This window comes from Labrus bergylta, chromosome 11 (genome assembly GCF_963930695.1).
Source record: "Labrus bergylta chromosome 11, fLabBer1.1, whole genome shotgun sequence".
Classification (NCBI taxonomy): domain Eukaryota; kingdom Metazoa; phylum Chordata; class Actinopteri; order Labriformes; family Labridae; genus Labrus; species Labrus bergylta.
In genome coordinates, this window is record NC_089205.1 from 25,133,981 (window position 1) to 25,159,140 (window position 25,160).

The window sequence follows — 25,160 nt, forward strand, 5'->3', positions numbered from 1 at the left end:
GTTGACAAACAAGGGGGCTTTACCTTTAATCTAACGATCAGTCCCTTTTTGTTGCGTTTGCTGTGCTGAGGCTCCGCGGGGATTTCAACATGTGGCTTGTTGTTTTCACATTGCATTGTTTGACTTCAGCATGCCTGTACACGCTCTGTCCACTCCCCCCCCCCCCACACACACACACACACACACATCCTCCTCCATTCTCCTCGTCTCTACAGCGGATCTTTATGTAGCCAATTCCCGGATGGTTTTTGATTTCACACATTCTGCAGAAAAAAAAAGAAAAGCTATTTCGTAGACCTACAAGTTTGAGTCACTTCCGAAAAAGGGACTTCCAGGCTTGCTGTAGTTTTTCCCAGGCAATGCGTTTGCTTTTTTTTTTTTTGCAGGACAATCCAGGCTCCTCCCTTGCTACAACGTCACCCCCCCTCCTCCTCCCCCCCTCGATCCCGATCTCTCCCAAAGCGTCAGCAGCGATAGTCAGCAACACACTGTGGTGGCAGATCAGCGGGGCGGTGCGCAGAGCGGGATAAAGCTTCACTGTGTTTCATCCAGAAAAGGAAGAAGGAAAAAAAAAAAAAAAAAAGGGGGTCTCATCCCTCCATTTCCAGACTTCCAACAACTTCACCGTGCCTGCTGTGCGGATCTCACCGGCTGTGCAGACCGGGAGAAAACCGGGAACTTAACGGAACTAAAAAACAGGGGACGGTGCCAGGCAGATTATCTGTGAGGTGCTGTGACAATTGCGCAGTAGACGGAAGACAAGGCGACATTTCCCCCCGGAGGAACTCTCCCAAGTGTTGGAAACTTCCCGGCGCAGCATCGATCGAGGACCTCCCGCCCACTTTTACCTCCCGATCCACGACCCTGGAAGGAAAGAGGGGGGGGAGAGAGAGAGAGAGAAAGAGAGAGAGAGAGTCCTGCAGTGGCTGTGGTGGATGGAGCAACAAAAGGCTGGATGTTTAAACTAGAAGAGCTGCTCACATAAAGAACTCTCCTTTCTGTCTCCTCGTCTGCTGCTTCCCTCGCAGACTCCCATCACCTCTTCTGCAGCCGCTTGGATCTCATTTCGAGGATCCGGCCAGGTTCTACTTTGTGCAAACTCTCCGCCAGAGAGAGAGAGAGAGAGGTGGGGGGGGGGGAGAATCGGCGGTGACGTGAAATTGATGCTTTGCTGTGGAGAGAAGCGCGCACACACGAGCCTCTAGTTTTGCCCCAAAGTCTCGTTGCTTTCTCAGTGAGGGGAGGTAGACCAATTTAGTTTGGGTGCCGAAGTGGGATTTTTTTTTTTTTTTTTTTTTGCAGAAGTTACATGCTTGGTCTTTGTCGTCACGAGTGAGAGCCGATCATACAGAGAGCCAGGTTTATCAGAGAAGATCCGGATAGTTGAGGAGCCATGGCGATGTGTGTGGGGATGTGGATCCTCCTCTTAGCGCTGCACGTCCAAGGTAAGCCGCAGGAACACAGACTTTATCATCTGATACTTATCCGCCTCGTTTTATCATCACCTCCCTGTCCACTATGTGTGTGTGTGTGTGTGTGCTACGTGATACTCCAACATAGACATGATTAATGCACGAATGGGTGGATCGATTTGATTGCTTGCTTTTTTTTTGTTGTTTTGCAACAAGATGTGCAAATGAGTGAGCGAGAGCGAATTGGAAAGTGTTTCAGTCTTCAGACTCTATACCCTTTCGCCCCAAACGGCTGCAGACAGAATACTTATTTGGCTGCAAGAATAATGAAGTTACTGCTGCAGCAGGCAGATGGCGACATGAGCGAACCCGTGCAGGCCAGCCAGCACTCTCCCCAAGTTTTCCAATATCTCATTGCAATGGCAACTCGGAGCCACAGAGAGCTCCTGAATGGTAATTGAAACCTGTGGCCTCTCCATCCTCTGCTCCTGGCTCTTAGTCTGTCGTTGAAAAATCGAAAATATAGAGATTGAATATAGACATGCATTGTGTCAAAAAAAATAAAAACAATTCTTCATTTTAGACTCTGAATGAAATCCTCAGGCCATTGCTGTTCTCATATTTAATGCTGATATTTTCAGAGAGAGTGACTCAGGTTTGGGTGACATTTGTCTTTGGCTTCAGTCATCCTCTGAGACATTGCTCTGAATATTTGATGGATTGAAGGAGCCAGAGAGAGAGAGAGAGAGAGAGAGAGAGAGACAGAGAGAGAGAGAGAGAGGGATGGAGTGTGTACTGTGTATTTTGGGCGGAGGATGAGCTGTAGACTGCCTGATAAATGGAGTGATAATTTGACATTGATCAGACTGACATTAAAGCTCCCAAAAGAGGGGCCTAATCATTTAAACGCATGCGTAAAACGTGTATCTGACTTCTATCGGAAGACGCATCATTATTCTTGCTTCTATTGACAACCTGCTAATTGGGAAACAAAACAAAGCCAAGTACGAAACACTGTGTATTTAAACCCCTGTGTGTGTGTGTGGGTGGGTATGGGTGTGTGTGTGTGTGTGGGTATGGATGTGTGTGTGGTTGTGATCCATTATGCAAGGGGGGCTTTTAAGGCTTAGCTGAAGGTTTTCTGCTTTGTTTTTATCTTTGACAAGTAAATTCCTCCCGGCGCCTTTATTTTAAGAAAGGAATGGACAAAGGTCAAGTGTGGTCAAGCAAAAGTCAGGTCATGTTTGGCACTAATGCACTTATATCCTCCCATTTATTTTCAGTGTTTTTCACTTATCCTGTCCTCATGGCGGCCTTGTTTTCACTACTCACTTTTTAAAAAAAGTCTAAAATAACTTTCCAGGCTAATGTTTAGTCACATCTTTGCATTTCTTTTCCCCCACCTTCCCCTCGAGCTCCAGGACAGCCACGACGTTGACCTTGTTCAGTGATGCCTCCTAACAGCGTCACGTGTTTAAGACTGATTGAATACTTTGATCAAAAAGCCCCTGTCTGATTTACGTTGAGATGATCCCTTTGCTTGTGCAGAAGATCAGGATTAACTGCGGTTCCCTTGGGATTCACGGTGGAAATCTTTTGAAGCTGTTCAATCAAGGGAGTGGAAAAATGTCTTAAAAAATTGCCCTTAAAGCGTCCTTGAGAAATGTTTCGTCGGAGGAAGGCGGGAGGTGTTTTCTGAGTCTAATTAGACATCATATGAATACACTTTGCCCTTATTGCTGTTTTTTGTTCAGCTGCTGCAGTTTATTTAAAAACCGGAGTGTCTGCATAATTCATCCTCTCAGACGTCTTTATGGAGGGGAAGGGCTTAGAAATAGTTTTATTTCAGCTGTTGTTGGAACCCATTTCTTTTCACATGCAAAAACAAGAATCTGCCTTTTCACCCCGAGGTCAAAGGGCGTCGCCATAAATGCCCAGCGTCTTTGATGGCTTAATTGATATACAACGTGTTCCAGACTCTTCTCTCATTACCCCAAGCACAAACAAGTGGGTGTGGGGGGGGGGGAGAATGGTGCTAACAAACGCAAGTGGCTGCAGAAGCCTGTTGCAGTCATCCATTTGGGAGAAGCCATTTGTGCCTGTCATTGTAATAACCATTAGTAGAAAACACAAGAGTGCCAAATTCATAAACGGAAAATATCCCGAGCTGCGTGCCAAATAGATTATCAAAAAAAGGAACATGGAGAATAATGGATCTGTGAATTCTAACAGCAGCTCTGTTCCCGCTTTCCTATATTAGCTCTCGCTCTCTCCAGCATTGCACACTGATATTTAATTGGGTGTGAATTGAGTTTGCAGCCAGGTGGTTGTTTACGGCTTGGCTCCATCCTGAGGGTCCTGCTGCTGAACGAGCCCGTATAGATATCACTCTCAGCAGTGGGATAAGGAGATTTCCCCGGCTTTAATTCCTCATCTTAGTTGGATTTAACATTTGGGAAAATGAGGGCTGAATTTGTGGACGAGCGTCTACTTTTCGAAACGTGCCATTATTCTGAAATGAAAATGGGTGTAGCCGTGAATTATAATCTTTGTAATAACTTGGCAGCGTGCTGGCTGAAATCACTCTGCTGGAGAACCCTGTTGTGCAGATCTGTCAAGTCTTTTCATGCGTGAGTATTTGGTAGTAAGCTTCTCATCTACAATCACAACACAGCTGCCTCGGTTTGTGTGTCACTGCCCTTTATGTGTGTTTATTTCCTGCGTGATTCTCCCCTGAGAGACATGAACCACAGGTGATTGTTTCCCCGTTAAGCTGTGATTGACAGCTTCATTGTTTCGACAGTTTAAAGCTTAATTGAACGGCTAAACTGCCTGATTTCCACGCACGAGCTCGTCACCGAAAGCCTCAAAGCCAACAGTTGGGTCTTTGACTCCTGACAAACATTCACATGCTCAGCCTCTGCAGCGTGCGGTCCGTTTTTTTTTCAGACCCATTAAAAAGCACATTGAAGTCAACCTCTGTGTGTGAAATGTCACCTACTCCAGCTCGATTGATTGATTGATTGATTGATGTAACAGCCAGGCAGCGTGAGGACAACTGCTGCATGTTCATGTAAAGTGCAGTAGCAGATGTTTAACGTTGAGCACTGAAACAGACAGTGGGGGGGGGGGGGGATGTTCAAGCAGATGCATCATGGGAGGGAAAGCTGCTTCCCACTTTGGAACAACATCATTAGCAATCGCGACTTTGCCATTTCTCCCCCGTCTTTTGAAGGAAACTGTAATTGCTTCTCTGTGGCATTTTGCGTTTCGTCGGGCTGACAGTGAAACGGAGAAAAAAGGCACGGTGGGGATTGTTGGGCCTTGATGGTTTGAGTGTGGATGCAAATTGCTCTGATCCCGACTCCCTTTGGAGAGTCTCCCTTTGGTCCCCGCTGAGGTGATGGATGGGAGAGAGAGGGCTGCGAGTCCTGGGAGACTGGCATGAGGGGAGCTGACAGGAGATTAGGCTCCTCTTTTTTTGAAGAACTAATGGAGGCACTGGGCCACTCAGACGTCATCTCTGTGAGCATTTAGCTCATTGTGCTTGTGCTGTCAGCTCTTCAGCAAATCCCTCTCACAGAACTGCTTTAAAGCATAGTTTTGTCTCTCTAAGATTCTAGAAATTGATTGGCCCTTCATTTATCTCAGAAGCCAATCTCCAATGTGGGATTTTTCTGTTGTTTGGCTTAAAAAAAAAGAAGTATGAATTAGCAAAGTTTGATTCCACAAACCACACCCTAAAAGGCATATTATCATTTTCTTTGCATGTTCATGAAGCACGTTTTTTTCACCCTCCTGTGGTCTCTGAATACAGGCAGCGTATCACAAAATAGAATGAATAAAACATGCTGATGAGCACTGAACTTAAATAATGGAAAGGTTACGACAAAATGGAGTGTTCTCTGGGTGCGTGAGGCTGCACAAATAGTATTAAGGACTGAGTGAATGTAAAATTAAGTTTAGCTGTGCCTTTGTTTTGCAGTTTATTTGCAGGGTTGTAGTCATGATGAGAATAAATGAATGAGTCATGGCTTAGAGCTCGGCTGCGTGTCTCTGTGATGATGAAGCCGTTTGGATCTGATCCCCCCCCCCCCCCCCCCCCCGTCACTGGCTCAAACTATTTTCGGGGGAAAGGAAGTTTAGTCAAATAACACAAGTCATGTTTGTCCCAGACAGCAGCAGTCTAGGGTTACCAGAAGGCTTGTTTGGTAAGAACACACAGTTCTGTGTCATTTCCAGTCGTTGTTTTTACTTCAGGATATATAATGTCTCTTAGGTGTCCTCTCCTGCTCCTTCACCAGACAGTCTCCATGTTGGATCAGGATGCAAAACACGTTTATCAGCAAGCAGCAGCTGCCATTGTGTGCCTTTAAATTCTTCTCTGTTTCAACTCCAAATCGCAGAATCAGCAAAGTAAGGAAAAAGAAAAATCAATAAGTGGGATCAAATCTCGCCCTGAGCTGTTCTGATTTGGCATTAATCTGTCGAGTCGTCCTCTTTCTTTTAGGCCGATCCTTGTCAAAGGGATTAAATGGTTAAATTCTTGTTCTGCGTCGACTGACTACACTTGTTCCATATTTTCCCTGCAGTTTGTCGGATAGCTGTTTCAGCATCTGACGAAAGGCTTATTACGGCTCCTGAGTGGATGTAAATCTCCTCCTCAGTAGAAAGTAAATAATCGCACATGTTGGAGGGATTCTGACAGTCTGCTCTGTTTTTATGGGGCACTATCTCGGCTTGCCAATAGCTTCTAGACGTTCTATAGTTACCACCTGTAATCAGTCATTTTCATTTAAAGGCAAATGAAATTTATGTCTGTACAGGGAAGCATCCATTTCTGTGTTTTTCCGTGCTGCTGTGTGGAGGGAACGTAGCCTTTTAAAACATCATTAAAACATTTTCATGCAGTCGTCTCGTATTTTCTGCTCCAGCGCTTTAAGAGAAGAAGCCATATGGGAATACCATTCTTTTGCTCATTGTGTCGGGGTTTACAACTGGGGCACTTAGTCATGGGCTGATCTGGGATTGAGGGAGTGGATCATTCCTGGTGTTTTTCTCGCTAAGGCTCTACGCCTTTAAAATGAAGCAGATCTGATCAGTGCAGCCCCCCCATCCCTCCTCCCTATCCCTCCGGCGTGACTGCCTGAACAAGTCAATTTACACCAGGCAGCTGGGCTGATGTGCCTTTATTAAGGAGCAAGAAGTCCTGATAACCAGTCAGTGGATAACCTGCTGAGTGAGGGGGAAAGAGAAACATGTAAGGAGGAAATACAAATTCTTTCTCAGTGACTGAACTGTGACCTGATGCAGGTCCCTCAGAAAGACCATAGAGCCGAGTCACAGACAGGAAACAGTTGCTGGTATCTGATTGTTAAGATTTTTGTCACATTGGGCCGTGTGCTGACATCACTTCTGTCTTTCAGTGACCTCTATGAACCAGTTGAGTCGGACTGGATCTCATTCTCAAACTTGATGGACTAGTTGTCGAGTTGCCGTCTTTCTTCAGTTTGACTCAGTGGATTTTTTTGTGCTGACTTGTGCAGACTGTTGTCAGTATAGCTGGCCCGAGCGATGTATCAGCCGTCTGATGTGTTGAGCCACTTCAGCCCGTAACGTTCAATATTTCATGAAAGTTAGGCGACAACTGTGCTGCTCTGATGTTGCTCTTTGCCACTATTTTGAAGTCCTCCTGTTTTTAGAAGTATTGCAAAACTGTTCAATCACTTCAACTAAAAAAAAAACATTTTTCAAAGTCCCTCTTAGTTTTTTTTGCTTTATTTCATCCTGCATCAAGTAATTCAAAGAGCCGTTTAAATCTTGCTTTCACTGAAGATTTATTGTGTTTTTGGCACTTAAGTGCAGAATAAGTGGCTTTGTCATCTGGCAAATTCAGTCTCTTTTATTTTTAAATGAGTGACCTCAAACTCATGAGACATTGACTCTTTGCACAAACCGTCTCCGACTTCAGACTGAAAACACCCGTACCCCCCTTCAAAAAGCGGTTCTGTCAATCCCATTACAAGCTTTCCAGTTCTCCCACTGCACATGCCGTCTTCTGATAAATACCCTCCTGGGCTGCAGCTGAAACGGACGATTAGCTTGCGAAACACTTTTGAACCAAAAAAAAAGAAAAACCCAAATCTTTCTCATATTTAGCTGCATCTTCAGCAGTTCGTTATGGAAATGTTCAGAATCAAAGTGCTTCCAAAATTACGACACAGAACTTCCTGTTTTTTGTTTTTTTAACAAGAAGCTGATCTCCTGCCAGAACTTTACATTTCTCCTTTTTACTTTCTACAAACTCAGATGCACACACCCCCCCCCCCGTCACTGAATCCCTCCTCTCTCCTTTCCTCTCCCTCCTGACTCCCCGCTCTGCCTTTGAGGACGCTGCTTGCTGAGAGTCGGCTTGCTTAGCACTTGATACAAAAGGGGGTCTGTTTCATGAAATGTTTCCCTTTTTAATGAGTGATGGTGTTCGCTCATTTAATATTCCGCGCTGATATCTCTCCGGGAGTTGACTGCGCTTCAAAGCAACAGCGTGGTTGTAAATGGGAGTGGGTGGTGGGGGTATAAGGGAGGGAGAGGAGGGGGGTGGGTGCTGCTTAGAAAAACACAAACACAGGTTTATTTATTCTCCCTGACATATAGCTAAGCTTCCAGTGTGCTCAAGCTTGGTGCAAAGCTCCTTAGTGGCCCCGTCCTGTGCAGACAGCAAAATATGAGTGATAACAGGTCAGCTCTCAGCTGACATTTCTGACAGTGTGCGTCCTTCATTCATGTCCGCACCGTCTCTTCCGCTGTGATCGACTTTAAAGATAAGTGCTTAATCAAAAAGCGTTTTCTATTGCTTATACATGTGAGCATTTTCAGAAAATATGCAATGAACCATTTCTTTATTCTCTCCGTGCCACAGCTGACAGTTTCCCTGTGCTCGTCATTATGCTCGGATTGAGGTCAACCTACAGGAGTGCTGCAAATTCTCCATTTTGCCTTTTTCTTTTGTCAGTGCACGTGATTCAACTTTGCTGTAGAAAAGATGAAGATGAACACAGGGAAAGGCCACAGTTGGCATTGATCCTTCCATTTTGTTAGCAGGGTCTATGCCAAAGCAACTAATGTAGTCTACTATTGATTGTTTCAAGCCTGGCTGAATTTCCCTCCAATGTTGCATTGTTCTCACAAAGTGAGGTGTGCCAAACGGCCTCCTCCCTCCCTCCCTCCCTCCCTCCCTGCATGTCCTGTATCTCTCTTTTTAACTGCCTTAACACTGCAAGGTGCAGTCAGTGTGTTTGGATCTAACTGGGTGTGAAAAAGAGGTGAGTGGGTGGGTGAGTTATCAGAGCATATTGTCCCACCTCAGAGTGGGGAATGGGCTGTGTTTATCTCTCTTTCTCTCTGGCTGTAACGGACAGAGTCTGCGTCAGCACTGCACTTGTTTAAACTATTGACTTGTATGCATAAAAGCAAAGCTGTGGAGTGCAGCTTGGCTCTGCTTCAACTGTTTTTTACCCCTTAAAATTCTGTGTGCGTCGCCGATACAGAGCATTACATGTCGGTAAAAAGGCCGATTACGGGGTAAAGATCATTGAATTCCGCTCTATTCATACCGAACTTTTATTGGGAGAAGTGTATATGAACACGGAGCAAAGGGAGTCATAAATGGAAGGTACACATACCCACCACTGCGGAGGTCTCCATCAAAGAAAGTGCACACAGGGCTGCTGCAGTGTCCCTAATGCATTATGGGAAGGACTGACTGGCTCATGAGGAGAAGGAGATGCCTCTGTACCTGTGTGTGTGTGTGTGTGTGTGTGTGTGTGTGTGTGTGTGTGTGTGTCCCTGTCAGCCTCAGTATCTCCCACAGCCCATTAAATGTAAGGTTGGAAAAAGCCTCTAGCAGGATGTTTTACAGCTGAAACAGAACTGTTATTATGACATGCGACAGCCAATAAGAGATCATAGCGGACTTTGAACCGTCACTATTTAAAATATCATACATGTAAAGTTGAATTAAAAGTCATGTGGGACAAAAAGTTCACCCTTAGTCTGAGTTCTTTCCTGCAATGTAATGCACTGTGGTTGCTCATTGTCCATCTGCCAACATATAAGGTGACATGAGGATGCCTGTGTTATCGGTCTGTTTGGGCTCTACTATCGTCTTAGATCTCATTTGCAGATGTTCAGTTGTTGGGAAACTGTTCTTAAAAGTTGAACAAAGATTTGCAGATTTGTCGAATATTTTCTGCTATATCAGCACATGAGATCTAGAATGTAGTTCATGAGTTAGCAGAAGGTTGTCATGGTGATTAGTAACATTGAACGCTGCGGTTACAGAATATGTAAGACAACTCTTATCTTATGGTTACATGAGGATACAGAACGCTTCAGGTCAAAGGTGACCTACCTCCATCTGACTACTAGTCCATGTTGAAGTCATCGTTGCTCTACTATTTCCCCTTGAGTTACTCATTTCTTTATGCAGAATAGATGCATTAAAAAAAGCTTGCTTACAATCCCCCTCCTCACTCTTCCAGCTGAGTTACTTTGCCAGGGGTTTCCACATGGGAGCCTCCACTCTGGCAACACAAGTCTTTTCTTGGCTTCGTGTATGCAAGTGGAATTAACCAGTCAGGAATCTGGAGAGCGCTTTGATAGCAGGAGGAGGAATCATGCGGGGCCATTTTGTAGTTCACAGCAATTGTCAGTTGAGTCGATGAAAGATGCCAAATGTCACGCCAGGCCAGAGAAACAAGCAGGTTGGGAGGGTCAAGGGTTTCCTCCTCCCACACGCCCACAATTGGAGTGTATGAGTTCTAACATTTCTATGATTATAAGTTATGCAGAGTAAAGTGGCCACAAGAACACCCACTAACTGACCCTGCACCCACGTCGGTCAGAGAGCCTTTTCCTGTCTCTATTGATGCATCTCAGTTTAATGTCTCCCTCCACCTGAAAGCGTATGTCGTCCTCGAGTGCAGCATAAGCTTGGCAATAATGTTTGTTTGAGATGCATTCAGGGGCTGGCAGTTTGTCCCATGTACCTTCTTTGTCAGCGTTATGAAACTGAAAAAAAACAAAACAGCTAAAGAGGAACAAATGTTGGAATGGGAAACTTGATACAGCGGCTGTTTAATACCGCAGCAAAACTCTGAAATACTTTCCCTCTTACGGCCTGCAGACTCATACCCTTCACAATGCCAAGTTCAAATTGTTCTGCAGTATGAGTCTGAGGATTGTGCCCTCCTTCCAAAGCAGTGTGGGGGGGAGGGGGAACGGCAAAAGAAAATAAAGACGGTAATGTAAAGAGGAAGAGGGGAAATGGAGATTTACATGCAGACCCGTTGGGGGGGGGGGGTTTGCAGAGGGTCATGCTGTTTCAGAGTGAGGCTTCGTTCCAGGGGTGACTGGAGTTCGACTTGAAATGGTGTTCTTGGCTGAGGTTCTATTTAAACGCGTTGGGACTGCTCGCTGAAAGAAAAGACTTGAGCAAATAAAAGTTCATTCAATTTTTTCCAGCTCATTAGGCCTTTTTTTCTCTTTCTGTGTGGGGGGGCCAGTGCCCCTCCCCCCCTTCAAAAAAAAAACCCAACTCGTATTTTCCATTAAAGCTATCTTCAAGCACACGCCCTGCCTGTTGAGTAATTGTAGGAATATTATTACACATAAAACAGAACATTAAATTAAAAGCTCCACAGAGTGCTAAAGATCACATTGTCTGCTAAATGAGTTTAATTAAAGCTTCTCTTAATGTCAGTAATGAGCGCTTCACAGGCTCAATCAGATTTTAATAACAAGTGGGTCCAAGTCGAGATGAAAATGGAAGTCCCCATGTTTCAATAGACCCTGAATATGTGATGAAAGTAGCCAGGGGATGAAACTGATTGGATTTACCCCTCATCAACAAACGGTGTGTTTCGTCCCTGCTGTTTATGACATTTTTTTTCAAACGTGGAAATAAAAAAGTAATTTCTTGTGTCGTGGCGCTCCCGTGGAAATAATCTTAATAAGAGAAGGCTGGTCCTTGATGTTGTTGTGTGGGATTTAGAAGGTTAATCCTATCGATCGGGTGGGGGGGGGGATTTGCTTGTGTAATTCTGTAGGAAGTTTTTGTGACTTCTCACAGTTGGAGTGATCGGGCGGGGGGAGCGGGTCGCCGCCCTCGACCCTCTCCTCATGTTCGTCCTGCTGGGGCTTTGTGGCCGGTGTGCGCTGGGTATTTGTTTTTGGTAGAGGAACCCGGGGAACGAGTGCACTGAGGCATGAACAAACGCTGGTGTGCGTCGCTTAGTGCGCAAGTGCATACGTCCGTGTGCAGGCCCGGGGCAGAGGCAGCTTCCCTGCACCCCCCCACTTCCCCCCCCACCCCCCTCCCCGAGCCTGACCCACTTTCTTTTCCCCCGCTCGTCACTCCCCCGTTAATTGCCGCGCGGCACACTGAGGCCATCTGCTCGACTGAGGCCCGTCGCCATGGTGATGCTGGGAGGCTTTTCGGATTTGCTGTGGACTGACCAACAGGGGAATGGAGGTCACGGAATGGGGGTAGGATGTTGGGCATTCACAGGGGGGCAGCACAACTGTGAGAGGAGATGGTAGTTTGTCAATACACGACACCTGTAGGAAACATCTGGAACAGATGCAGCCTCACCCGCTCCACTGCTTCACTGGAAATATATAGGAAGGTGTGCAAAAACAGAAACACAAAACCTGCCTGTCAGAGTGATCTGTTGATTCACAGAGACCTCTGAGGTTGTCTAAACTCAAGGGGGCAAAGAAAATATTAATCCTTCAGTTTAGCCGGAAACACAAAAATAATAGTTCGGAAATTCGAGGATTTGATTTCTGACGTCAGTAATGAGCTATATGTCCTTCAAAATGGATAAATCTGAAGTTTTATGGGACTTTTAAGTTGTTTTTCTTGCTAGTCCAGAGGGAAATAAAAGTTTCAGGATTTAAAAAAAAATGAAGCTATAGGAGACCCTTTTCAGACAAAGGGCTATTTGTCTGTGTTAAGATTACTGTGTAGCCTCAGACAGATGTGTATTTAGCGTCGTCTCATCTGCCTGCTCCGATCATATTGAGCCGTGTTCTTTTATCCTCATGAGTGTCTTTGTATATTTTCCTGCTCCTGCCTCTTCCCTTTCCAATGACACGCCTCAGTGAGGAAGCAGTTGTGCCGTGTTTCCAATTAACACTCAGGCGTATTTCAGAGTCGCGGTCTGCACCGATAGGTCGCCGCTCGCTCCTCCGGCTGTCAGCTGCTCTCGCATCAAGCCTGCCCCTGCGTGTGGTTAAAACATTAAAATATTCCATCCCTGTTCCGCGGGATCATTTCAGCAAATAGCAAAATGTGGCGTTTTATTCCAGGAGAATGTTTCACTTAAATGGTTCTAATGGAGTCTTGGTATTGACCTCTGGCACGCTCACGGTGCCGAGCTTTTGGGAGACACTCGTCGTATTTACTCCTCTTTTAAAGGTCAATATTGGTAGCTGTCATTTCTGAAGAGCCATTCATAGGTCAATAGCTCATTAGTAATCTGCTGGAGTTTGGATCAAAAGCAGCCGCTGTCTTTGTCGTTGAGCTGAAAACATTTCTCACTTTCAAGTTCAGAGAGAAGAGTGAAAGATTCCCACTCACGCTGACCCTGACACCTTTTAATGTCAGTCAGTAAAGTAGTCCGGGAAATGACCATTATTATTAGTGAGTGTTTTGATTGTAGTTGGACCGGTGTAATCGAGGAACATATGGAGCATTATGTCATAAAATATTAACAGAGAACAGTCCAAACCTGCTCTTTATCTAATCATGACATCGCGTTTGCTGTTATTTTTGGCGCTATAATTAGAAAATATGATTAAAAATGAATTGATTGACACTTTAATGGTCAATGTTCAAACCAACAAACCATAACCAAAACATATTGCATTTCAGCTGATCCAATGGAAGCAGTAAATGTGCTCATATGAGAAGCTAAAAACGTACATGGGGAGGGGGTTGGGTATTCTGTGATGGATGTGCAAAGTGAAGGGTTATTGCATTGGTCAATTAATCTTCAGAATGTATTAGATTAATCATTGTTCCATCACTATAAAAACCCCGAGGCTACATGGGTCGATTAATGCTGTTTTGGCATACAAGCACATCTTTAGTGGATGTCAATGTCACCATTTACGTGTGTTTGTCTATGGTTCACGTGTCACCAGGAGCAGATTGAACCATAAGAAAGAGGTCTACAATTCCGTGCGCACTGTGTGTCTGAGTTTCACTGCATTGCTGCTAAATTGCTGAACAAGAGTCAGACCTCCTACGAAGGCTGTCAGGATCCCGCCGCCTTTGATGTCGTCACTATCTGCATAGACGCCTCAGACAGCTTATTCTGCTCCTCCATCATCCCGCCAGTGACAGAGGAACACAGGAGGCTGTGACAGCAGCAAAAAAAAAAAAAAGAAAAAAAAAAGGTAGCTCTGTCAATTTCAACTCCAGCGAGCGCTTGATCTCCAAGCTGCCCAAATGTGCAGTCTGAGCCCAGAGTTAACAAGACAATGTACCCAGCGGCCTGTAATTGGACTGAGCCCCCTTTTCAGCAGCGAGAGAAAAAAAAGATAGAGAGAGAGAGAGAGAGCCCGTCTGTCAGCCCCATGCTCTCTCCAGTCAAGGTCACGATGTCGAACTCTCTGGGTGTGTTGTAGTTGCTACAGTGCACTCCGTCCTATCACGGCTTATCCAGCTGCTGCTGTGCAGAGGTGGGGTGGGGGATTGCTGCTGCTCTGTGGGCAGCGCACTAGATTATGTGCCGGGAGAGATTAATCAAATCCTGTGAAGTTACGCTATCAAAGAGTGACCAAGGGAAACATTTCAGCCAGCCTTTTCTGCAAGAGGTTTGTTGAACGTTGTTTTGTTTGTCCTTCCTGTCATTGCCACAGGAACACAAAATTCATATCAGGACACGAAGTGGTTGCATTAACGAGAAATAAACAGCCTTCTCCAGAAGATTATGTCATGGCGGAGCACCGTGGATGGACCTAGTTAAGCTCAAGTGATTTTCGTAGTCCTTGTTGTGCCAAAACTCCTGATTGCAGTTTGAATGGAGGCCACGCTAAAGGAGGGCTCTAATTACCTCAGCTCAAGAGCACACATGCTGACTGTGCAGTGGTGCCTTTTTGATTGGCTTAACATGGGGACGTCTGCCTCTTCTCTCCTTATGTGAACCGAGCTTCATCGCTGCCTCCAGTGTCATGAGCCTGCAGACTGTCTCTCCTGCGTCTGTGCGCAGCTGTTTATGCTCAGAGGCCTGGACTAAAAGACATTTCTCTCCTTTTTCTACGGACAGCACGGGGGAAGAAAGGGTTGTTCTCTATTCAACAGAATGCAATCCACTCCACCACTCAACAGAATACATTTATTTATTTATTTATTTATTTGCTCGCTCACCCGATGCCATTTTGGTCTGCAGAATCCCTGGAGAGAAAAATGCATTAAGCCTCTCACTGTATTTACTCGCGTCGGATTGATGCTGATGTGTGAGGGCAAGCCAGGAGGAGGGAGGATGGTAAATTGATCATCGGCGAATGAGTGTCAGGGGAATTTTTGATTTCCACAACTGCTTTTCACACATCGAGCTTGAAGAATCCATCAAGCAGAAGCTGGGTGCCAACTGAGAATACAGCTACTTACCACATAGATTAAGACGCTGCTGTTGGTTCAGTCGTACAGGCTTCAGTGTGTGTGTGTGTTGGAGATAATTGACTCATCCTGCTTGTTTGTATCCTTTAGAACTCACAGTAAACCTATACATGCGCACCGAGCTCTGCTACATTTGCTCATGTGTTTCCTCTCACATAATAAAAAGTGATAACATGCTCAAGAAGTGTGACAATTAGGCCCTTATAGAAGCTACACTTCTTCTTAAAGTGTTTATGTATGCAAAGTAATTGGATGGGTTATAAAACAGTTTTTTATCAAGGTGTTTAAACCAAAAAAAATCACACCTTTTAAAACAGGAATATCTGCGTAAGTCCCACACACATCCAACTGATTTGCAGCAGAAGCATTTTCCCTACATCGGCGCTTTCATTTCATTCAATGTCTCTGCAGTACACCAACTCCACATCAACAAACATTGCCCTTTTGTCTGGCAATCACTGTCAGTCTTTGCTCTTTTGCCAAGCATAAACACAGAAAATGTCAAATGTCTTGATGTGTTTCTGGAAAAAAGCAGGCACACAATTAGACATCTTCAATCTCCACAAGATCAAAATAAACAAGTCTCACAGCGGGAGGATGTGGTTAAAGTACAGCTGCCTGTGAAGATGTCCACAGTTTGAAGGGGGAAGAGGCCTGTTGAAGAAATGAAAGCGAATGGTATTATTAAAAAATAAATAAATAAATGGAAAAGTGATGAGTGGATTAGCAGTTTGTGCACACTCCCCCCCCAAAGAGCTCTGCACAGACTGCTTTGTCATTTGTGTGCTTAGTGTTACAGTATCGGCCCATTGTGGATCTTTCTATTGCGTATATGGGGATGACAATCATGCATTTGCGAGGTAATCCCTGGAGCAAAGGTCTGGTTTATTTAACATTTACACAAAGAGTGTCTCCAAAACTAAGCGCAGCTACGAGTCGGTATTCTGCACATACAGTTTGAATAATGAATGATATCTTTTTAAAATTCCCTGCCAGATAAACAAAAGCCGGGAACGAAAGACGGCTTATCTTTGTGCCTTTGAGGTTTGCCTTCCCACACACCTTGAACACAGTTTTCATCTGACAAATCATTATTTATTTTATTCCAAAGACCTGCGGAAAATTGTGGAAAAAAGGGAGCCAATGAAAACTACCATTAAAGGCTGGAGATTTTTGAATTAAAGCCATTTCAAGGATGGGTAGTGGGATCTCCCAGGCATGAATAAGCCCTTTGTGCCCGCACATGTAGACTCATTTGTTTAGCCGCTCGAGATGTAGACAGTACTGATTTTCTTATGGTGGAAGAGAAAGTGGTGTTTACGAATAACGAGCGGATTACAGGTATTACTGTTTTCATGATAGTGCAAGTTTATATAAATCCACATAATTGTAGATTACTGTATTCCTCGATCTTTTGGAGGTACGTGAAAGCCGCTCCCACAGGTTTGATCCCGAGTTCGCAGGCTTGCAGTCGCTGCATTAGAAATTGCCAAGTCATTAATGTAAATCGGATTTTGTTCTCAGCTGATTTCCCCGCTTGAACAAAGGTTTAATTAAAAATTAAAAAGCCGCACGCTGAATGAGTGAACATGTTTTGTTGCAGTTGCTTTCACACAACTCCTAAAGTTAAAAAAAAAATAACACAGCCCTGATTCTCTCAGTCAGAGTTTGCAGCCGAGGGCAGCACAGAAGACTTCTAGTTTATTCACAGGATTAATTAGATTGACTTAATGAATACCCATGTCTGGTTATATCTTTCAGATTATTCACCAGCTATACTCTAGCCTTAGATTAATGATGAATATTTAAAGGGGCGTGTCAAGAGCTGCCAGCGCCGTATGAATCAACATGGCTTCAATACTCAAGAGTCTGTTGATGTGCCATACATCAAAGGCTGAGCAGGAAAAAAATCCCACCAAGATGAATAAGAAATGATCCATTTAGAAATGTGTAACCTTTCTGGAGGCAGACTTACTCTGTGATTTATTAATGCAAAGCCGTAAGCTCCTCCCCCTTTTCTATTCTACGTCTTAAGTATAGGAGAAAATGAAAATGTCCGAGAGAGTGAATGAGCTCAGGCAGCGTGTTTGCAGCTCATGCATTACAATGGAGAGTGTGCAGGCTTCCCTTTCATGCAAGGTCCCCTCACACACACACACACACACACACACACACACACACACACACACACACACACACACACACACACACACACACACACACACACACACACACACACACACACACACACACACACACACACTAACACACATGATGGTGAGCTACTACTATACTAAGCAACCCTCCAGTGTGTTGCATGTGTGGGGAGTATTTTTAGCAGCACACACAGAGACACACACAGACACACACACACACACACACACACACACACAGTGGTTTCCAACGCGATGTGTCAGGACAGCATCATGTTAAGGATTCAGTCAGATGGTCCTTAACGCTTCGCCCTGAGCTCTGCAGAAGGGATGTGTTTGTACCGAGCTCCGGAGGGGGGTCACGTGCTGACCTCATTGTGTGCACGAGTAAGTGCACTCTGCAGCATCAGTGTGCAGCTCTCTTCTCCATGTACTAAGAAAAACAACTTATCTCAGCGCACATACCAGACCGATTGAATTAGCACAAATAAGACAGACGGAAAGTTTATTTGTCGGCTGCAGTCAACCCTTGAAAGGATCTGACACAGTTTTTTTAAGTCTCTTTTCTTCACCACCCTGCCCATCCCTCACACAGAGCAGAGAGCTACAGTAGTATGGAAAAGCACTTTGCAATGAAAAAATAAAAACACACATTGCTCCTCAGTAATCACAGAGGTTAATGTCTTATTTACAAGCTGCAGCCCCCCAACGGCTGACACGTCGGCTCAAATGTCTTCCAAATTCTGGACAGACAGATCCATCTTCTGCCGTCGTCTTGTCAGCGTCTTAGCCTTCCCGAATTCCCATAACCCCCCCCCCCCCCTTCTCCTGGACCTTCAAAGATTGCAGCTGGCCCGCTTCCGTCATCGGTACATTAACTCGTACAGCCCGAGCTGCTTCCCTGGAGCAGATGCAGCCAGAAGAAAAACAAAAGCTCGCAGGCCGGGGGGGTTAATCACACTCATCTAGAGGTCGGTGGGGCTGTTGCCAGGTGTGTCACACTCAAAGTACACTTGGCTTTCTTTTTGTTGCTGCCCTTTGACCTCCTGCTTTTCACACCACAAGTGTAGTATGTGTTTGTGAGCACGTAAAAGAAAACAACAGGATCTATTCAAGATTCAGAGCCTGATGGATTCAGTGACATCGTATACAGTTCATCTGCAAGGCGTGCAGAATGTACAGGAAGAGAATTTATCAGTGCTGGAAGTTCCCTGTTCGGTTGTTTACGAGGAATTTTATTGATAGCCAGTAATAAAGTCACAACACTTCAAATATTTTGCCTCTGGCTTCGAGTGAAGGTCATTTAAAGGCTCCTGAATCCTGCTGTGTGTCTCTGAGTCTCAAGATGAGCAACATGACACAACATAATATCAAGTTGGACAAAGACAACTAGAAAAAAAACCTTGGATTTCTTTCAGATGTCTGTTTTTTGTTTCCAACTTTGTCAAAAGCTGCCGTTGGTTTCGAGGACAATGTTTTCTGTTACACCTCTCTGATATTTGATTTTGCAAATTTGTCCCAACTTGTGTCAATTCTATCTCCCGTAGATTGTTACACAGTGCAGCAGGACGGCCTACGTGCATATCTGTGTGAGAGAGAGAGAAAAGAAAAACATGTTGTTCCTTCACTGAATCATGATATTTGTATTGTAACTCAGATGGCACTGCTTGTGACAGATTGTGTTTTAGTAAGGCCAGAGTTGTGCATCAATATGGCAGCCAGATTTCCCAGTTTTGACGCTTCTTGCCAGGATATCGACTCTGTTTGCATTTGTAACCAGCAGGGACAAGAGCTTGCTTTCTTTAAAAAAAAAAAGGGAATCATAAACAAGTGGTGTTGGCATCCTCAGCTCATTAGAGGATGAGCCTGATACCTACTCGAGGAACATCAAGGTTGTCGTTTGGCCTTGTTTGTCACAAAACACAATGTGGAATTTTTTTTCCGAGCGAATGTTGCCGCAGTTAAATTCTTGTTAAGTCTGTTATGTGCTTCTTGTTTCCCTGGGTTCCCACTGATGCATTTGTGTGGTAGAATGCCAATTCCCTCTTTTGAATGCGTCTCCTAAGACACAGCTGCCTGCTTAGATAGCTAATGGCTGTGATTTGTGCTGCAGAGCTGTGAGCGGAGTGTGGCGTGATGGCATTTGTTCTGTCTGCCTGAGGCCCGGTCTGTCATTGTGCATCAGGCCGGGCCAGTGGCCGTGACTCACACATGAACCCTCTGGGAGCTGCAGCTCACCGAGAAGACACAGGAGTTTCATTTCCGGCACCGGGAAACACATATGTCGCAGGGTGATGTTGGCCCCGGATGTGGAGGGGGGGTGTGTGTGTTAGTGAACAGTCTTTTCTCGGCGTCCTGATCTCTGCTAAATCATCCTCAGTTTGTTCTGCATTTGCTGGACTTTTCCTCCTGGAAGCAAACCGCCTGTCCAGCATGGTGGCATATGCTTCCTTGGATTTTCTGTTGATTCTGTTGATCCGTTCAGGCACTGGCCTTTTTTTTTTTTTCTTCTCCTGCTTAGTCATGCTACTGCTCATCTCAACCCCTCTCAGATCCACTGTTTATATTCCACAAATGACTGTTTTCTACTTTTTGAAAACAGATCTGAAGGAAGTTTTTTTTTTTCCCAGGAGAAAGAACATACAAAAGGCTTTCATGACCCGGGCTTGGGGTTTTCTTTGAAATTTATGAGCTAATGATAAAGAACAGCAAAACAAACATTAACATGAATGAAAAGTCAGAGATAATGACTCTAGACCAGGTCCCTCAGTTGTTCCCTGTATTGTCATGTTCCTGATTCCAAGCCCTCTGACTGCACTTCTGCTGATGGCTCCATCTCACATGCTGACACATTTTTCAGAATCATATCCATCAAGAGTTGTCAGGCAGAGAACCCCCACATCCCACCCCTGCTTGCAGACAAAAACTGTGGCCGTTGTAAAACATCATCTATCATCCTGCGGCCTTTGTTCAGCATCCTGTCTGGTACGGGGGGCGAGCAGCCAGAGAGAGAGGGTGGCATTCTGTTTGACGTGCCAATGCAGATGCTAAATGACAGTGACACAAAGAGGAGGCCCCACCACGCAGGTCCTGACAGGGCTGTTTTCCATAGAGCGCAGGCTTGACTTGACTTAAAGGCCCAACCCAAAATCAGATTACAGCCGCGCTCTTGACACCTCTTTGGCTCCGTTTTCATGTTTGTAATTTCCCCTCAGTAGGAAACACTTTTTCTCCTGAGATGATTGGCCTTCAAGATGACAGATTTGAAATGTTCTTTGAACCTCTCATAGGGGGGTTTCTTCGCCTTTGGCTTCCTTTGAAACGACTTTTTGTTGATGCTTAAAATCCACAAAAACTCCCTTTCAGTTCGGATGGATTGAACTTTTTGGTTTGTTTTGAGGTTGAAACCATTAACTTGACACGATTGTAACGTGTAACTTCAACCCTGCGTCCTCCTGAAGAGTCCTGGAGCCAGAAACCGCGCCATTGTCTCTCCTCTTATTGTATTCACTCGCACTAAGAGCGGTGCCACACGCCTCAAGAGTAAATGTAATGATAATATTCGTCTTGCATTCCAGTTTATCGTGTATCAATTTTCTCTGATGCCTTGGAGCAGAACTGCTGCTCCGATCCCTTTTGTCATGTGCTGAATATAACGTGCATGTTACACCTGCAGTCATGTATCGATACAAGGTACTCCACTGTAGTCAGATTACACACGTTGTGCCTTTTGCAAAGTTGTCTTACTTGTTAGGTGTGTGTGTGTGTGTGTGTGTGTGTGTGTGTGTTTACAGTTACAGTTTCAGATGAGGCCTGTAATCTTTCTGGATTAGTCTCTTTTCGAAACCTTTGTTATCTTTTTTTTTTAAGTGCCATTCTCGCTGAGGTTTGAATGCGACACTGACTCACATGTTCAGGAAAAAAGTGTTGCAGGCTATCCGAACATGCACAAAAGTGCTTTTGGAAAGATCCATCACAATGTGTTGCAGATGATGTCCAGCCCCCAGAAAGACAAGAATGAGCATGAATGGCCTCATTTCAAAAACTCTTTCTGTGCAATCTTTGAAGTCTGGTCAGTGTCGGTGTGTGTAGGCTCCATTAGCAGGAAGGAAAACGTTGCCTTGATTTGCCTCTTGTGTCATAAATGAAATATAAATGAAGGGTATATTTATAGATCTGAGTCAGCTCTGTGAAGATGTTTCTTGTTTGAACCCAACAGTGATGACAAACCACATAAAAGCAGAGGATGTGTGTGCGTGTGTGTGTGTGTGTGTGTGTGTGTGACTGACACACTCACAGGTGACTGATTGTCCACCTGGAGCTGACACGTTCATACATGAGTAACACTCGTCATGGTCTGTTGTTACCTGGTTTGTTATCTGAGGTCATCGTCGTCATCTAAAGATGTGAGGTCTCTTTGTGTGTCAGCAGGGAGTCTAAAAAAAAAAAACCCACAAATAAATCTAATGGTTTAGGCCACCAATCAGATTTATCTTAATCAAGTGATGCCTGAAAAACATTTGTTAACACTGATGTTTTTTGGTTTGTTTTTTACATTTGGGCTGTTATCTAAAGAACTCTTTAGTTTGTATGACAAAAAGCTGTTTGATCGTGGTAATAGAAAGCCTGAGTGCTCTAAGGATAAGAAGAAGAAGGAAACTGTTGACAATCATGTACTTAAATAGAGCCACTTTCCTCTGTGTTCTCCTTTACAGATAAATTCAACTAAAACAAGCAATACATTCACATTATCCAGTTGAAGCGTCACATCTTGAATCAAACCACAAATAGACACTTTAGTGAACTAGTTCTTGTACTCAGTTGTCTTGATTGCACGTAATGGAAATGTTTTTGTCCGAGTTTATAGATAACTGATCTTTCAGTCTAATATCCCCGGTTTTAGAAACCTAAAGTGAAGAAGTGAAACTGAACCTCAAGATCCAAATAGTGTCACAGAGAAACGAATGGCTGATAAAGCTGTCACTACCTGAAAGGGTTAAGGCAGCCGCTCAGGAGAGGAGGGGGGTCTGGGCTTTCACAGGTTGTTTTAAATCAGCGCAGACAGAAGGACGTCTTTTGTTCGGTCCTGAATGGGTTTATTCGTGTCTTTTAAAGGCAGACTTTTTTGTGCATTGGTGGAAAATCAGACAACTTTGTCTCTTTTTCCAGCTTTCAATTCCCTATTTAACGGCAGCGTTTTCTGAAGCCATCTCTGGGTATATGACAGGGCCACATTTCTGCTCCAAAGGGCGCTTCACTCTTGCCATTAGTTCAGATATGGATTTAGTGTGCAGCCTCGCGATGCACTATCGAGGAAAAAAAGCCTCAGTATCTCCAGAGAAGTGCAGAAATTGCTGGTGTCAGCGCCAGCTTTTAGTTGCCTAAACGGCTGACATTTTCAGTAGCATTAGCTGCTTCTGTGGGACTTTAGGGAGATAAAAACAAGATATACTAGAGAGTGGGAAGCTATAGGTCCTGCCATGATGTGAACTTTCTAATAAAATGTTGAGAAACTAAACTAAACAGTGTTAATGTCCTGCTTACTGCAGGGAAGGCTGACTCATCCAGAGAGGGCTTGATTTCCTCCTTAGTTTAGATTTACCGTTTCATTCACTCGGCCTCAGTCGTTTATTTATAGTGATAACCCATGGAGACTTTGTAGTCCAGCTTTTTTGTCAGTCTGCACCACCTGATCCTTCAACTGTAACAGCCCCCCTCATACACCTTTATTCTCTGCTACAGAGCTGAAATTTCAGCCCGTCGGCTCTCTAAGAGCTCTCTGTGGTGATATTTTTTTTTTTTTTACATATACAGCTGCTCATTTACATAACAAAGACTCAGAGCAAACAGTAAATGATGTTTTAAGAAGAAACTATCAGTGCTTGCAGAGACATCTTTACACAAAACGCCAACAAGTGAGTTTTTCCTGTTTCAGGAAATGAGGATTTTGTAAATTCGTGCCATGGCTCTCTAATAGGCGACAGGTGAGAAGCATGCTGCCGAACACAAGCTGTTTCCTGTGACAGCTTCATCTGTGAAAGCATATTCTCCAAGGGCTCAAAGCCGGCCCGGGGATCACTGAGACCGTTTAAGATTACATGTCTGCTGGCAGGGAGCAGCAGATAGGTGAAAATAATTGGCTTCGTCACCATCCGCCTTTCTACCTCCCCCCCTCCTCCCCGCCCTTTTTACTCCCAGTGACGACAAACAGAGAGACATGCCGAGGTATAAGAAGCCCCCAACTTCCCCTCAACACCCACCTGAGCAGCTCGTAGAGTCTGTGCCGACTCTGTTACCCATGCTCCATGTGGTTTATAATCAAGAAGGGGAACCCTGCTGCCCCCCCGCTGATTGGGTGTAAAAGAGGTTGCAAACCTAGTTTCATGCAATTAGTGGAGGAATGCCAGACGCTAATAGAACACAGAAGTGTTGGCAAAGCATTATGATGGGAGTGTGGGGGCCACGGTGAGTAAAAAAAGAGGACATTAGCCCAAAGGAAGAGTAGCAATGTACAGTGTAGAAAACAATAAAGTGGAAAGGACGTGGGGGAAATTACCCTCGCTCAGCATGCTTTTGGGGCTGATTAGGGAGGGGCATTGTGGGAAAGTGAGGCTACTCAGTATAATATGATAAATATTGAAGTAATGCAGATGGTTAGGCGCAGGGGAGCACTCTGACAGGGAAACAATAGTGAATGGGTTGTTCTGTAGCAATTAGGGCCCTAATTTGTGTCGACGGCGGCTACGGTGTTGATGAAGACTCTCGGCCAGATCTGATTGGTGACAGCAGAGGGGAGGAGACCTTTTGTGTTGACACAAAGCGTCTCAGAGGGGAAAAATGAAGCAGAACACAACAAGCTGGGAATTTATTTTGAATGCTTTAAAATGTCACGTTTTGAATATGTGAAGGGTACACACAGAAAGGTGTGTTTGCAGTGTATTTCCAACTTTAAAGGAGCGTTAAAAAAAGGCCTGGCAGCTTGCTGGCTTGTGGACAATTAGTGCAGGAATACCCATGTGCAAGTAGTTTGGCTTGTTTATGTACTTGAGCATTAACAAAGTTCTCCTTGTGAGGTTGCTGGGCAATCATTTTTTTTTTTACGTCAGAGCAAACTTTAAAGTAGAATTTGAAAGTATAAAAACAAAGGCACTACCAGAGTTTGTCGTTTCTGGTTGATCACTATTTACAGATTCTACATGAATATAGAGTCTGTACTGGGAGGGAGGGGTCTAGATTTTCAGCATGGGAAATGTTCTGGTTTCTGTTTGTTGTTCGTTTATAGTCCAAGCTCTATTGACCAATCATGTGTCGGCACTCAGCAGGCTTTGGTGTGTACAGGAAAAACAGTCCGTATGGAGAGCAATAGCAGGTAAAATGGAAACTGGCTTACAAATGCCGTATTCTGAAGAATATTTATTTATCTCTATAAACAGATTTCTGAAGTCCAACTCAAATCCATTATAGTTTCAACTTGGAGATAAATATTGTTGACGCTGTGTCAAGAAAGGATCCACAAGAAACAGGTGAACGGGTGCTTGTCCAGCGGATATTGACCCCTCCCCCCCCCCCCAAAAAAAAAAAGAAGATAAATACTGCTCTTGGCTTGAAAGTGTTTGAATACTAACCCCTGGTTTCATTGGGATTTCTGATAAATTTGGCATTCTTTCCCCTCTGCGATCATCGTCACTTAAGGATTAACGATGACTGCCGATGGGTTCTGAGATTGCTTTCTGTTAACTTTGTCGATTAAACATTTAGTATAATTAAGTAATTAAAAGTGTAAAACCCAAAGATATTCTGTTTACCTTGTTATCAAACACAAAACAGCAGATGCTTGGCATTCTCATTGACAAATGACTGAAATTGATCAAGTCATTAATGAGGGTAATGAATTTGTCCGACAATCGA

The 25,160-nt window shown here is 44.4% G+C and overlaps 1 protein-coding gene across 7 annotated transcripts in view; it reads left to right on the forward strand.

Moving 5' to 3' along the window:
- Window positions 1-448: 448 nt before the first annotated feature.
- nectin1b (nectin cell adhesion molecule 1b) overlaps window positions 449-25,160 on the forward strand; it is a 151,474-nt gene continuing 126,762 nt past the window's right edge. For 2 of the 7 annotated variants that reach the window (XM_065960605.1, XM_065960606.1), the window contains exon 1: window positions 450-1,445. In XM_065960605.1, the coding sequence (XP_065816677.1) occupies window positions 1,394-1,445 (52 nt within the window). In that variant the 5' untranslated portion in view covers window positions 450-1,393. Of the gene's footprint in view, window positions 1,446-25,160 lie in introns of all 7 variants that reach the window. The other 5 variants (XM_065960609.1, XM_065960610.1, XM_065960608.1 and 2 more) reach the window with 4 other exon arrangements.